Genomic DNA, 13,788 nt, shown 5'->3' with positions numbered 1-13,788 from the left:
GCTGTTATCCTCAGATCTTGACTTTTTAAAAAATTTTTGTCCAGTTCCTAACTCCCATTCCCAACTAAAAAAGATAAAATGCTATATAGCTTTGTCTTAGACTCAAAGGAAAAATCCACATTATCATTAATATTTGTAATTTACCTGGGTGGATTTTTCATATGTCATAGAAACTTAAAACTCTGCTTGGTGGCAGAAACTTAAAACTCTGCTTGGTGGCTTTATCTTAGCAAATTAAACATCAGTATAGTCTGTGCAGTAGACAAAAAACACTCTATAGGAATCATAGAATGTTAGACATGAAAAATGATCCTCAGTGATTTGCCTATCTTATTAGTTGGATCGGTGCTGGGATTAGAAATTATGTTCCTAGTCCTTGTGTTATGTAGGGTTGCTGTACATCACAGCTTACTTAGGATACTCTCATTTTATGCTTGCTGCCCTCAGTGTTACTGCTATACCTTCTTTTCCTTAAAGTGGTATATTTTAACTTGGTTGTTGTTTAGTTGCTAGGTCATGTCCGACTCTTTGCCACCGCGTGGACTGTAGCCCTTCAGACTCCTCTCCATGGGATTTTCTAAGCAGGAATACTGGAGTGGGTTGCCATTTCATTCTTCAGGGGATTTTCCCAACCCAGAGATGAAACCAGCACCTCCTGTATTGGCTGGTGGATTCTTTACCACTGAGCCACCAGGGAAGCCCTTTAACTAGGTAGTTTATAGCTAATGATTATTAGAAATGAAGTGCCAGTGGTTAGCTAAGATTCTTAAGTCAGTTTTAGATTTTTAAATGGCCTCCTCTGTTTATGGATATGAGTTGCACTAGAGAGTAAAGCAGAGAAGGCAATGGCACCCCACCCCAGTACTCTTGCCTGGAAAATCCCATGGATGGAGGAGCCTGGAAGGCTGCAGTCCATGGGGTCGCTGAGGGTCAGACATGACTGAGCGACTTCCCTTTCACTTTTCGCTTTCATGCATTGGAGAAGGAAATGGCAACCCACTCCAGTGTTCTTGCCTGGAGAATCCCAGGGATGGGAGAGCCTGGTGGGCTACCATCTGTGGGGTCGAACAGAGTCGGACACGACTGAAGTGACTTAGCAATAGCAATAGAGAGTAAAGAATTTTTCACAGGTGTGATGTATATGGTTTTCTTTTCTAGCAGCAGCCTCCATCTACTACAACATTTGTGCTGAATCAAATAAATCAGCTTCCAACCTTGGGATCTACAATTGTAATGACTAAGACACCACCTGTAACCACGAATAGGCAAACCATCACTTTAACAAAGTTCATTCAGACTACTGCAAACACACGCCCTTCAGTCTCAGCACCAGCAGTACGAAATGCCATGACTTCCGCACCTTCAAAAGACCAAGTTCAACTGAAGGACCTGCTAAAAAATAATAGTCTGAATGAACTCATGAAACTGAAGCCACCGGCTAATATTGCTCAGCCAGTTGCAACAGCAGCTAGTAAGTCTTTGTTTTCAGTAGTGTCAACTTCCTGCCTTTGTTAAGATATGTCAGTGTGTTTTCAGGGGTTTACTTAGGTCTTGAAAGAACTGAGCATGAAAGGTGATGTCTGTATGATTCTCCTTCAAGGGAGCAAACATTTAAAAGCTTTAAGCTTTGAGATAATGTGTGGAATTGAGAAGCCACATTTAACACCATGAGATCTTAAGTTTTGTATATTGTGAATAGCTGGCTGACATATTTCTCAGTCCTTTAAATCATTGCTTCTCAAACTTTATACCTGTGAGTCACCTGGGGATCTTTTTATTTAAAAAAAATTATTTTATTTATTTTGGCTGCGCTGAGTCGTCTTTGATACTTATTGGCTTTCCCTGGTAGTGACGAGCAGGGACTCCTCTCTAGCTGCTGTGCTTAGGCTTCTCATTGGAGTCGCTTCTCTTGTTGTGGAGCACACACTCTAGGGTGCTTGGGCTTCAGTAGTGTGGCTCTCAGACTCTAGGGTATGGGCTCAGTAGCTGTGGTGCATGGGCTTAGTTGCCCATGGCATGTGGAATCTGCCCAGACCAGGAATCTAACCCATGTCCCCTGCATTGGCAGCCTAATTCTTAACCACTGGACTACCAGGGAAGTCTTTACCTGGGAGTCTTGTTAAAAAACAGAATCAGATTCAATAGGTCTGGGGTGGGGCCCAAGATTCTGCGTTTCTAACGAACTTTTTAGAGTTGCTGTTACTGGTGGTCTTTGGACCATGCTTAAGGTAACGGGCTGATGCTTTGCTATTTTAATTCCTACAGTTTTATGATCTTACCTGTCATTAGCTTCATTGCTTGTTGGTAGTTGTGTTTTTAGTAAATTTTTTTTTTTAATAAACTTTTATTGTAAACTAATTCACTATTATTTTCTTCGAAGTGAGCACTCATAATGCTTTTTAAATAATAGCTTTATTGAGGTAATTCACATACCATTGTACCTTCTAAAGGGGTACACGTCAGTGGATTTTAGTATATTCACAAGAATTGTTCAGTTACCACTAGGTAATCTAATATTTTAAGTGTAGGTTTAGATCTAAAGAGAAAAAGCTCAACAGTGGTTTGATCACTTTTTTTAGAAATTCATTTGTGTGTAAAGAATGTAAATTTTACAGTTAATTTTTCTTTATAGAGTGGCTTATTTATTCCTCAGTTAACAGATAATTTGTTTGTTTGTTTTTGGCTCAATTGGGTGGCTTGCTGGATCTTAACTTCCTGACCAGGGATCAAACGTGTGCCCTTGGCAGTGAAAGCATGGAGTTCTACCACTGGACTGCTAAGGAATTCTCAAAATGTGAACTCTTGAGAAGGATAGTCTTTCTTTCCTTTTTCCATTGAGTTAAATAGTATTTGCCTGCCTGCCTGGTGATGTATACTAATATGTAACGTCCCATTTGACCCTTGGAATGAGGTTATAGATACTGAGTAGAGAGTTCCTCCTTCCACACAACTGCTTTATTTCCAGCTGTGGGAGATACGTTTTAACATCTGATGCAGACTGTTATGTAATTTTGCAGCAGAATTGATTGCTTGGAAGTTCTAATGTCTTTGCATTTATGAAGTAGAGGGCTGGGGGCATTCTGAAGGAATGGGCAAGGAGTGTTTGTAGAGTGATGCAGAACTAACATTGTCTCCAGTGACAAATGTAATAAAAAAATATCAGATAATCTAATCTTTCTGTTTGAGTCCATACTGTTGTGCTTTATGGCTGTAGTTTTACTCCCAAGGTTACTGTCTTGAACTAACTGGAGCCTGGCAACTTGATGCTCATTGAGAAATCATTTTAACTATCTTAGGACTGATTTCCAACCTTTGTCATGGAGAGCAGGACCATGACCCTGACCTAGCCGAGGTGCAGGGCAGCATCTGATCTGAAATGGCTCTTGGGAGACTTAGGGCTGATCAGCAGTTAGTGGAAGCTGGTTTTCATTAAAGTCTGGGTTTAATGAGGAGAAAGACGACTGCTGTGTCATTGTGAGGAAAGAGTTTAGAGAGCAAAACAGGGTAGATTTGAAGTTGACCAAGTAATATCTAGTACAGTAACATCCACATCCAATGTAACAGTTTTTAAAAGACAGATGACAGCAAGTCAAGGCCATCCTTGTGTGGAAGCCTGAGAAATTGTCATACTAGAGGAGGGACGAAAAAGAAACACGATAAATGAATGCTGAAGATAAACTAACTTTTGTGTTGTGGGAGAGGGTCATTTTTTTTATTGAAAGGGAAGAAAGATGAATGATGAAATAACAAAGAGCAAGGTTTTGCATGTTATCTGTCTCTATTGTCTTTTGTTTTTGGCTGCCCTGCCTGGCTTGTGGGATCCTAGTTCCATGACCAGGGATTGAACCCAGGCCCTAAGCAGTGAAAGCATGGAGTCCTAACCACAGGACCACCAGAGAATTCCGTGCCTGTTCTCTTCTATCTGTGTGGATATTGCCCCTTTTGCAGTCCTTAGCCCTTTGGGTTTCTCTTTGGATTCTGGTCTCTCAGTTGAGCTCCAATGCTTTCTATGAAACTGTTCACTGGCTCTTCCATGTGAAACAAATCTGTGTCCCCAAGCTTAAATTTATTATTTCTGTACCAGCTTCTTTATCTTTCTTACGCTTTAATCCTAGTCATTGTGTAGTCCAAAGTGACAGGCCACCAAAGTACTCCCCATCTTTTGATAGAGTACATAAACAAGATGCTGATGCATTCTCCTGATGCGATTTCCACACTGATCTCAAGAATACCAGTACTGGGAATGCTTCAGGGATGGCTGGAGGCTAGTTACAGGGGTTCTGGGTTTCTCAGTCAAGCAGTTCTGCTTTGATTGAGAGGTTCTGTTTTTAATGTTTAAAAAAAGTGTGTAAACCACTAAGAAGCCCAGGTTCTTTGTTTGGATCTTTATTCTGAGGGAAGGAAGACCAGAGTTCCTTGATTTTTTAAATTTTTTTTCCCCCTAATTAAAAGAAATAATTATTTTGCCTGAAAGTTAATAATTACCTCCAGATCAAGTGAGATTGACTGTCTCTGTGATAACACCAGGTGTTGGGTGTTTTTTTTTAATGAACTAAGTGAAGTGTCTCAGAATAATGCTAGCCTTTGGTAATTGTTTTGAAATAAACTGCCAAATAGTGTTCTGGTTGAGGTGTATTTTTGATAAATAGTTTTCAAATTTCCTGTACACACATTTCTTTTTGTTTTCAATTCTTATCTGCATAATGACATGTAGCTTTGAATATTTTTATCCTAACGCTTAATTGGAAATAAACAGATTTGTATTCTTTGGTTTGTGAAGTGGGTAAACTTTACTGAATTTTTTTTTAAACTGTAGGAAAATCGTTTGTTTGAACAATGTCTTGTTCTAAAATGTAAGTTGTCTCTCCTCATCAGCTGATGTAAGCAATGGCACAGTAAAGAAAGAGTCTTCTAATAAAGAAGTAGCAAGAATATGGATAAATGACATGAAAATGAGGAGTTTTTCCCCAACCATGGTGAGTTTCAAAAACTGTATCTCTGTTTTTGTGTGGTATGAAAATATACTTGGCTCTACCCTTGGCTAAGTGTATTTTTTAGGTGAAGGAGAGTGTCTTAGCCACATAAACTAAGCATTAAACCTCACTGGAATAAACTAATGTGTTCTAAACAAGGTGATTGTAACTTGCATGTTTGATAGAGTATTACATAAAATACTAACACCTTTTTTATTGTAAAATCTTGTCTGATAAGTAAAAAAGACAGTGTGGGGCTAACCAAAAGTATTTCATTGTTATAGTCATTTTAGGATTGAGCCTTATTATATAGCTAGTTATGAACTGTCAGATATATAATGGTTTAATTGTAAGCAATTATATAACATTTTTAAAATTTATTTTTAATTGTAGGATAATTGCTTTACAATGTTGTGTTGGTTTCTGCCGTACATCAACATGACTCAGCCATAGGTACACATATGTCCCCTCTCTCTTGAACCTCCCTCAACCTCCCACCCTATATAATAACTTTTTTTTAATTACATTTTGAAAGTGCTATATGCTTCAGGTAAATTGATACTATCAGCTCAGTCCTCAGTCGTGTGCGACTCTTTGCGACCCCATGGACTGCAGCACGCCAGGCCTCCCTGTCCATCACCAACTCCCAGAGTTTACTCAAACTCATGCCCATTGAGTCAGTGATGCTGTCCAACCATCTCATCCTCTGTTGTCCCCTTCTCCTCCCACCTTCAATCTTTCCCAGCATCAGGGTCTTTTCAGATGAGTCAGCTCTTAGCATCAGGTGGCCAAAATATTGGAGTTTCAGCTTCAACATCAGTTATTCCAATGAATATTGATGACTGATTTCCTTTAGGATGGACTGGTTGGATCTCCTTGCAGCCCGAGGGACTCTCAAGAGTCTTCTCCAACACTACAGTTCAAAAGCATCAATTCTTCGGCACTCAGCTTTCTTTATAGTCCAACTCTCACGTCCATACATGACTACTGGAAAAACTATAGCCTTGTCTAGACAGACCTTTGTATGAAAAGGCAAAAAATTGATTCTATACCTGTATTTAATAATTGCACAGTGTTTAACCCTGCCTCTGTGAGGTGGGTTTCTGGTTCCCCCTTTTAATAAACATAATTTAACACCACGTGGTTTAAGTAGTAATAGAAGGTACAGCAAGAGGTGTGTTGTGATGCTCGCAATAAGGATTATGAGTTTGGAGGAAAGTGAGACTCAGGTGGCCTGGTAGGAGTTCAGTTTATGGAAGAGGTGTCATGGAGTTGGGGTGTTGAGTATGGAGAAACTGAGAGGGCATATTAGGAAGGGAGCTACAGCATCATTAGGCATAAAGAAGGTGGTAGCTATGAGCTTAGGATACTTGGCTTGCAGGAAGAAATTGGAATGGTTGATTGGGGGCTCTGTGGAAGGTCTTGAGTTTGTTAGACTTGGGACTTGGAGCAGCCCCAGTGAGGGCGACTGGATGGAAGTAGAGGGACTTGTTAGTGACTCAGGATGGATTGGGAGGAAGAAACAGGTTAGGTGGTTGTCAGGTAATCCAGAAAGGAAGTAACAAGGAACTAAACTTGGGGAATCTCAGAGGTGATTGGAAACGGTAAGGGGAAAGAAAAAAAAGAAAATAAGAGGTGACTGTATATAATGATACCAGAGGATTGGTAAGACTGGGAATGGAATTTGGACTTGGAGGGACAGCAGAGCAACTTGGGCCTGAGGTTTTGAACAGGGACCAGGAGAATAAGTCCTGGCAGTATCAGTTTACTTAGTGATTGTGTGTCAACAGCTTACTTGAAAGTTGATTTTTTGAAAATAAGAATGTATTTTTCTTAAAGATTTTAGTGTTCAAGTTTCTAGTCCAGCCCATGTTGCCCATAACATGTCAAAAGTTCTGTATTGTCCTAGTAGTTAAGTGACATCTAACAGTGCAAAATGGTAGCTTGTGGATCAGAACCAATTGGCATGTGTTTTGTTTGGCCTCCACATTATTTTGAAAAATCTTGAGTGTGTCGCTAACACATAAAAATACCTAGAGTTGTAGTGAGCATCTACTGTGTGTTCGTCACATGTTCCCCATGTGCCACAGTTTCCCTCCCCTTCATTTTGCTCCTTCACCCTAAGCTTGGTGTCAGTTGCCACTTTTCTATCCAGCTGGCTTAGAAATATTACTTGTCTGGTCCCTGAATTTTGTGACCAGTTAATCCTCCTATTATATCTGTGGTAAAAAAATTTTTTTAAGGTAGAGGGAGAAGGGAGGCTGGTCATTTAGTATAGTATATATTCCTGTTTTATAGATGAAGAAGAGGTGCAAAGACGGGGTAGGGAGGACTGAGGATGTAGTGATTTGCCCAAGGCTACACAAATTTAACAGAATTGGGGTTTGTGTCTGTTTCTTTGGCCAGCCGCATTTGGTCTCATTTCTGAAACTGGGTTTCATTTTGGTATACTTCCTGAGAATATACAGAGTTTTTTGTTTTTTTGTTTTTCCTAAAGGACTTCATGGATCGATGTTGGCTGAATGTTTATCTATCATCTCCCTATTCCTTCCCACATTTATTGAGTATCTGTGTGTCATCATATTCTGCTCTAGATTAAGTAAAAATAAGTAAAAATGAAACAGAAGCCTGATCTTACCTTTTAATACTATTTTATCCTTGGCATTACGTGTAGATCCTAACTGGGTTTTCTCTTTGTATTTCTCTGGTCTCACAGCTTCTCCCTACATTCTTCTTTGATTAAGCCCTCATTCATAAAGAGCTTCCCTTTATAGTTTGCTGGTAGTGAAAAGAAGCTTTTTTGGGGCTTCCTCTCCCCTATTTCTCCCTGTCTCTACCCCTTTAAGATTCTGTAGAGGAATACAAGGTAACATGGCTATAGTGGCCATTCACTCACTTTGCCCGGGACTGTCTGGGCTTCTCCTGGTCTGCTCTTCTCTTGGTGTAGTTACTAATAACTCATCATTTTACTCTGAGATGTGCCAGTGTTTGGAGAGTAGATGATGTGGTGTTGTTTTTGTGTCTGTGGAGACACAGACGTCTGAAATAAATTCTGTGTTTCAGAAGAACATTTAAACTCCCGAGTTTTCTGGGGTTTTGGTTTTAGGACCCGAGGGAAAGAAAACAGATGGAGGTTGAAGTGAAAAGAGACTGGGAGTGAGACTTACAGAGAGTCCCTGCCCATGAGGTTGTAGAATGCGCTGCTGGGGCTCAGCCACCATTTTTCTCCAAACCTCTTGTTCTTTCTGCTCTTGGAGGTTAGAGAGACATCTGGACATCAGGGAGGCTGGTGGGCAGTGTTGAAAGGGAAACTGGTTTGAGAAGGTGGTGGAGCCCTGTGGTGATCCCATGTGTGTGTTTGTGATGATATCACATCACAGATTGTGCTCATCATTGGAGAAGCAGGGAAGCCATAGAGTATGACCTAGATTTTAGGAACTATAGAATGGCATGTCCTGCTTCCAAGATGAAGATAGTGGATATTCCTGCAGAAGAGGATTTCTGTGTGTTCGTTGGGCCTCCATTCTGTGGACTTACTTGATTTTGTTCTCTCTGTGTTACAGAAGGTCCCTGTTGTGAAAGAGGAAGATGAACCAGAAGAAGAAGACGAAGAAGAAATGGGTCATGCGGAAACCTATGCAGAGTATATGCCAATAAAATGTATGTCTTTGAGATTTGTTAAAATAATGAAAAACCTCTGGGTTCCTTTTAAACTTAAAAACTTTTCCCCGCACATTGTTACCTATTAGGATCTGTCCATGTTGGTACCTCAGGATTTGATAAGTATGAGCTGTGTATGAATATGTTTTAAAATAGCTACATGAAAATTCTACTGTGAGTTTTAATTTTCCTACACAAATTTAGAACTTTGTTTTGGAATGAAGTCTTTTAAAACCAAGAGTAAAAAAGCTTTTTCCTTTCAAGTTAATTTTGCTCATATCAGTGGTGATTATAAAATCAGAGTAAATTACAGAGATGTAAACATATATCTTAGCATTATAGTTTATACAGCTTATCTAAAACAAGCTATAAAAGCATGGGAATCTTAAAATAAAATGTGCTATTTGAATTCAGTGGCTTAAATTAACACCATTTCTTCCTCTTTTCCCCACAAGGACTGTGATTCAGTTTTTTTTTTTTTTTTTTTTTTAAGTGGCCAGTATATTAAGTTGAAAATTAGTAATTTTTAGTTTATATATAAATTTTTTCACGTTTTCATTTTCTGAGGGTAATGGGAAAATGTATGGCTAGAATTTGTTTCTCATACACTCTGGGTTTCTATAAAAAGTCACTAATAAGACCACTTAAACTAAAAATCTGTTTACTAACTGTATATGGATTCTAGTTCCCTACTTTGTAGATCATTTAAAATGAACGTAACCTAGGAGTGTGCTAACAGCGGAGAACCTCGTGGTATGAATTGAGATTGTATTTTCCTAGATCTTTTTAATCAGCAAGTCTCTTTCTGTAAATTTATTTGTTTTACTCTCATTTTAACTGGAGGATAATTACTTTACAATGTTGTGTTGGTTTCTGCCGTATAACATGAATCAGCCATGCTATGCTTAATCACTCAGTCATCTCCGATTCTTTGCAACTGTATGGACTATAGCCCACCAGGCCCCTCTGTCCATGGGGATTCTCCAGGCAAGAATACTGGAGTGGGTTGCCATTTCCTCCTCCAGGGGATCTTCCCAACCCAGGGATCGAACCCAGGTCTCCTGCATCGCAGGTGGTTGCTTTACTGTGTGAGCCACCAGGGAAGCCCAAATCAGCCATGTCTATGAATCCCCTCCCTGTTGAGCCTCCTCCAACCCTCATGAGTCTCTGTTTAAACCATAGGTAGTTGGTAATTAGATCACGTTAGTTAAATTTAACAGTACTTTACATCATTCGGTGACTTTATATAGGATCCCAGGGTGTATAGTTACTTACATTTCTCTGTCACAGGAGAAATGCTATAATATTTTATGATAAGAGTGGAAGTGTTATTACTCAGAATAATTAAAATGAAGTATTTTTAAACCTTTGTTTAGTAAAAATTGGCCTACGTCACCCAGATGCCGTAGTTGAGACTAGTTCTTTATCCAGTGTTACTCCTCCTGATGTTTGGTACAAGACATCTATTTCTGAAGAAACCATTGATAATGGCTGGTTATCAGCATTACAGCTTGAAGCAATTACTTATGCAGCCCAGGTAAGCCATAATATTTTTTAACTAGGTACAGTTTTTATCTTTAATCTTAGTTCACAATATATACTAGTTTTAATTAAAAGTTTTCCTTGAATGAAAAACTTGTGAATGTGATTTTTTTTAGTTTTATGAAATGGATAGGATTTATGAAACAGATAGTTTTATGAAATGAAAAGGATAGCATGGATTTGGTGACTGCATTTATAGTGGAAATGATAAATTGTCATAGCCTTTCTGGGGCTCACTGGGAACATGTATTAAAATTAAAAATGTGTATATTCTTTGACCTAACAGTTCCGTTACTGGAACTGGGAGTCTGTTTCATGGAACTATTAGATAAGAACATATGTATCAGGCTATTTGTTGCAGCTTTTTTCCCCTAAAGACTGAAAGCTAGAATAGATTTGAAAGCTCACACCCTTGGGGAGTGATTGAATAAACTTTGGTATTACCATATGGGTGTTGTACTAGCTTTTATCTTACGCCAGTTGTCTTTGAGAGGATTTCTGATATACTCCATTTTTGTAAAATAAATATGCAACCATCCACTATATTTATGTGTTATAAAAAGGTTTGTATTTGATTGTATAGTCATTGAAAAATTATGGAAGAATGCTCACCAGTTTGTTAGCTTAGTTACCTGCTGCACGCGAGAGTAGCAAGGGAAAAAAACAAAGTCAGACCTTGAAGATAGGGCAGATTTGGTTCCAGACCACCGAAGTACAGCAAACATTGTGTAAAACGAGTCACATGAACTTTTTTGTCTCCCAGTGCATGTAAAAGTTAGTGTTTACACTATGATGTCTGCTAAGTGTACAGTAGCATTGCTGCTAAGTCTCTTCAGTCGTGTCCGACTCTGTGCGACCCCATAGACGGCAGCCCACCAGGCTCTGCCATCCCTGGGATTCTCCAGGCAAGAACACTGGAGTGGGTTGCCATTTCCTTCTCCAGTGCATGAAAGTGAAAAGTTCCAGTGCATGAAAGTGAAACGTAAAAGTGAAGTCGCTCAGTCATGTCTGACTCTTCCCGACCCCATGGACTGAAACCTACCAGGCTCCTCCGTCCATGGGATTTTCCAGGCAAGAGTACTGGAGTGGGGTGCCATTGCCTTCTCCAATAGGCAGTGGAGAAGATAACAATAGCATTATGTCCCCCCCCAAAAATGTATATACCTTAATTTAGAAATAATGCTAAAAAATGCTAATCATCACTTGGGCCTTCAGCAAATTGTAATCTTTTTGGTAGTGCAAGGTCTTAGTGTTGGTGTTAATGGCTGCTGACTGATCAGAATGGTCGCTGCTGAAGGTTGGAGTGGCTATGGCAGGTTTTTAAAATGAGATTGCAATGAGGTTTGCTTCATTGATTCCCTCTTCTTTTCACTAATCATTTCTCAGTAGCATGCAGTTCCATTTGATGACATTTTACCCACACTGGAACTTCTTTCAGAATTGGAGTCAGTCCTCAAACTGTGCCACGCTTTATCAACTAAGTTTACGTGATAGTCTAGATCCTTTGTTGTCATTTCAACAATCTTCACAGCATTTTCATCAGGAGTAGATTCCATGTCAAGAATCTTTCTCCACTGAAGTCTTGAACTCCTCAAAGTCATCCATGAGGATTGGGGTCATCTTCCAAACTCCTGTTAATGTTGATAGTTTGACCTCTTCCCATGAATCACGAATGTTCTTACTGGCATCTAGAATGGTGATTCCTTTTTCAGGAAGTTTTCAATTGACTTTGTCTAGATCCATTAGAAGAGTCACTATTTCTGGCAGTTACAGCCTTACAAAATGTGTTTCTTAACGAGTAAGACTTGAAAGTTGAAATTACTCTTGGGTTCCTGGATTATAGAATGGCTGTTGTGTTATAAAGTGGGCATGAAAGTGACATTGGTATCATTGTGTGTCTCCATCGGAGCTCTTGGGTACATCATCAGTGAGCAGTATTTGAAAGGAATCTTTTATTCTGAGCAATAGTAGGTCTCAACAGTGGCTTTCGTATATTCAGTAAACCATGTCGTAAACAGATGTACTGCTCTGTTGTTCCATTTGTAGACCACAGGCAACATAGATTGAGCATAATTCTTAAGGGCCCTAGGATTTTTGGAATGGTAAATGAGCATTGGCTTCAGCTTCAGGTCACCAGCTACATTAACCCCTCATAAGTCAGCCTGTCCTCTGAAGCTTTGAAGCCAGGCATTGACTTCTCTTAAGCTGTGAATACCCTAGATGGCATCTTCTTCAAATAGAAGGCTATTTCATCTGCATTGGAAATCTGTTGTTTAATGTTGCCACTTTTACCCTATTATCTTCTGGATAACTTGATTTAGCTTCTACATCAGCACTTGCTGTTTCTCCTTGTGCTTATGTTACGGAGAAGACTCCTTAAACCTCATGATCCAGCCTCTACTAGCTTCTTCTGCAGCTCTCACCTGTCTGTCTTCATAGAATTAAAGAGAGAATCCAGGCCCTGCTCTGGGTGAGGCTTTGGCTGAAGGGAATGTTATGGCTGGTTTGGTTTTCTATCTCAACCACTAAAAGTTTAATATCAGTAATAAGGCTGGTTTTCTTTCTTATTGTTTGTTCACTGAAGTAGCACTTTTAGTTTCCTTTAAGACCTTTTTCTTTTCACAACTTGGCTGTTTGGAGCAAGAGTCCTAGTGTTCAGCCTATTGTGGCTTTCAACACGCCTTCCTTACGTTATAATCATTTCTAGGGAAGATCCCTGGCTGCCCAGTGGTTAAATCTCTGTACTCCCAATACACAGGCTGTGGGTTCCATCCCTGATCAAAGAACGAAGATTCCACATGCCCTGCAGCCTGGCCTTAAAATAATCATTTCTAGCTGTTGATTTAAAGTGAGAGACGTGGTAGCCCTTCCTTCTACTTGAATGCTTAAAGAATCCATTAAGTAGTGTTATTAATTGGTCTAATTTCAATACTGTTGTGTCTCAGGAATTAGGCCAAAAGAGAAAGAGATGGGGGAAATGGTCAGTGAGTGAAGCAGTCACAGTACACACAATGTTTATTAATTATGGGCAAAGTTCATGGCACCCTGAAACAATTACAGTAGTAACATCAAAGATCACTCATCACAGATCATAGTAACAAACATAATAATAATAAAAAAAGTTTGAAGTATTATGAGAATTACCAAAATGTAATACAGACATGAAGTGAACAAATGCTTTTGGAAAAATGGCACCAATAAAATTGCTTGATACAGCATTTCTGTCAATTCGTTTAAAAAAAAAAAAATGCTGTTTCCCAGAAGTGCAGTTAACAGTGCATGCAGCAAAATGAAACAGAGTATTCCTGTATAGTAAATATAGTTTCCACACTAAGCTAACTGTATGTCATTTGTATAAAAATAGACAATGTTAATATATTGCTAAAATAATATGAGAAACCGATCACCAAAATATCTAAAGGAATAGATTAATTATCAGCATTTTCATTTTCAGCAACATGAAACGTTCCTACCTAATGGAGATCGTGCTGGCTTCTTAATAGGCGATGGTGCTGGTGTAGGAAAAGGAAGGACAATAGCAGGAATCATCTATGAAAATTATTTGTTAAGTAGAAAAAGGGCTTTATGGTAAGTGCTCAAGACTGTCTGTGGG

The 13,788-nt window shown here is 39.2% G+C and overlaps 1 protein-coding gene across 2 annotated transcripts in view; it reads left to right on the top strand.

The window, feature by feature from the left end:
- The window catches only part of SBNO1 (strawberry notch homolog 1), a 52,222-nt gene that overhangs the window by 10,199 nt on the left and 28,235 nt on the right, over positions 1–13,788 (top strand). The window contains exons 4-8 of one of the 2 annotated variants that reach the window (XM_044930269.2): positions 1,162–1,471; positions 4,876–4,976; positions 8,537–8,633; positions 10,010–10,170; positions 13,630–13,763. In XM_044930269.2, the coding sequence (XP_044786204.1) occupies positions 1,162–1,471; positions 4,876–4,976; positions 8,537–8,633; positions 10,010–10,170; positions 13,630–13,763 (803 nt within the window). Of the gene's footprint in view, positions 1–1,158; positions 1,472–4,875; positions 4,977–8,536; positions 8,634–10,009; positions 10,171–13,629; positions 13,764–13,788 lie in introns of both variants that reach the window. The other variant, XM_044930268.2, reaches the window with a different exon arrangement.

The sequence above is a fragment of the Bubalus bubalis genome, chromosome 17 (assembly GCF_019923935.1).
Source record: "Bubalus bubalis isolate 160015118507 breed Murrah chromosome 17, NDDB_SH_1, whole genome shotgun sequence".
Lineage (NCBI taxonomy): Eukaryota > Metazoa > Chordata > Mammalia > Artiodactyla > Bovidae > Bubalus > Bubalus bubalis.
The sequence above is the reverse complement of the archived record's forward strand: the minus strand, read 5'-3'. Positions and strand labels throughout refer to the sequence as shown.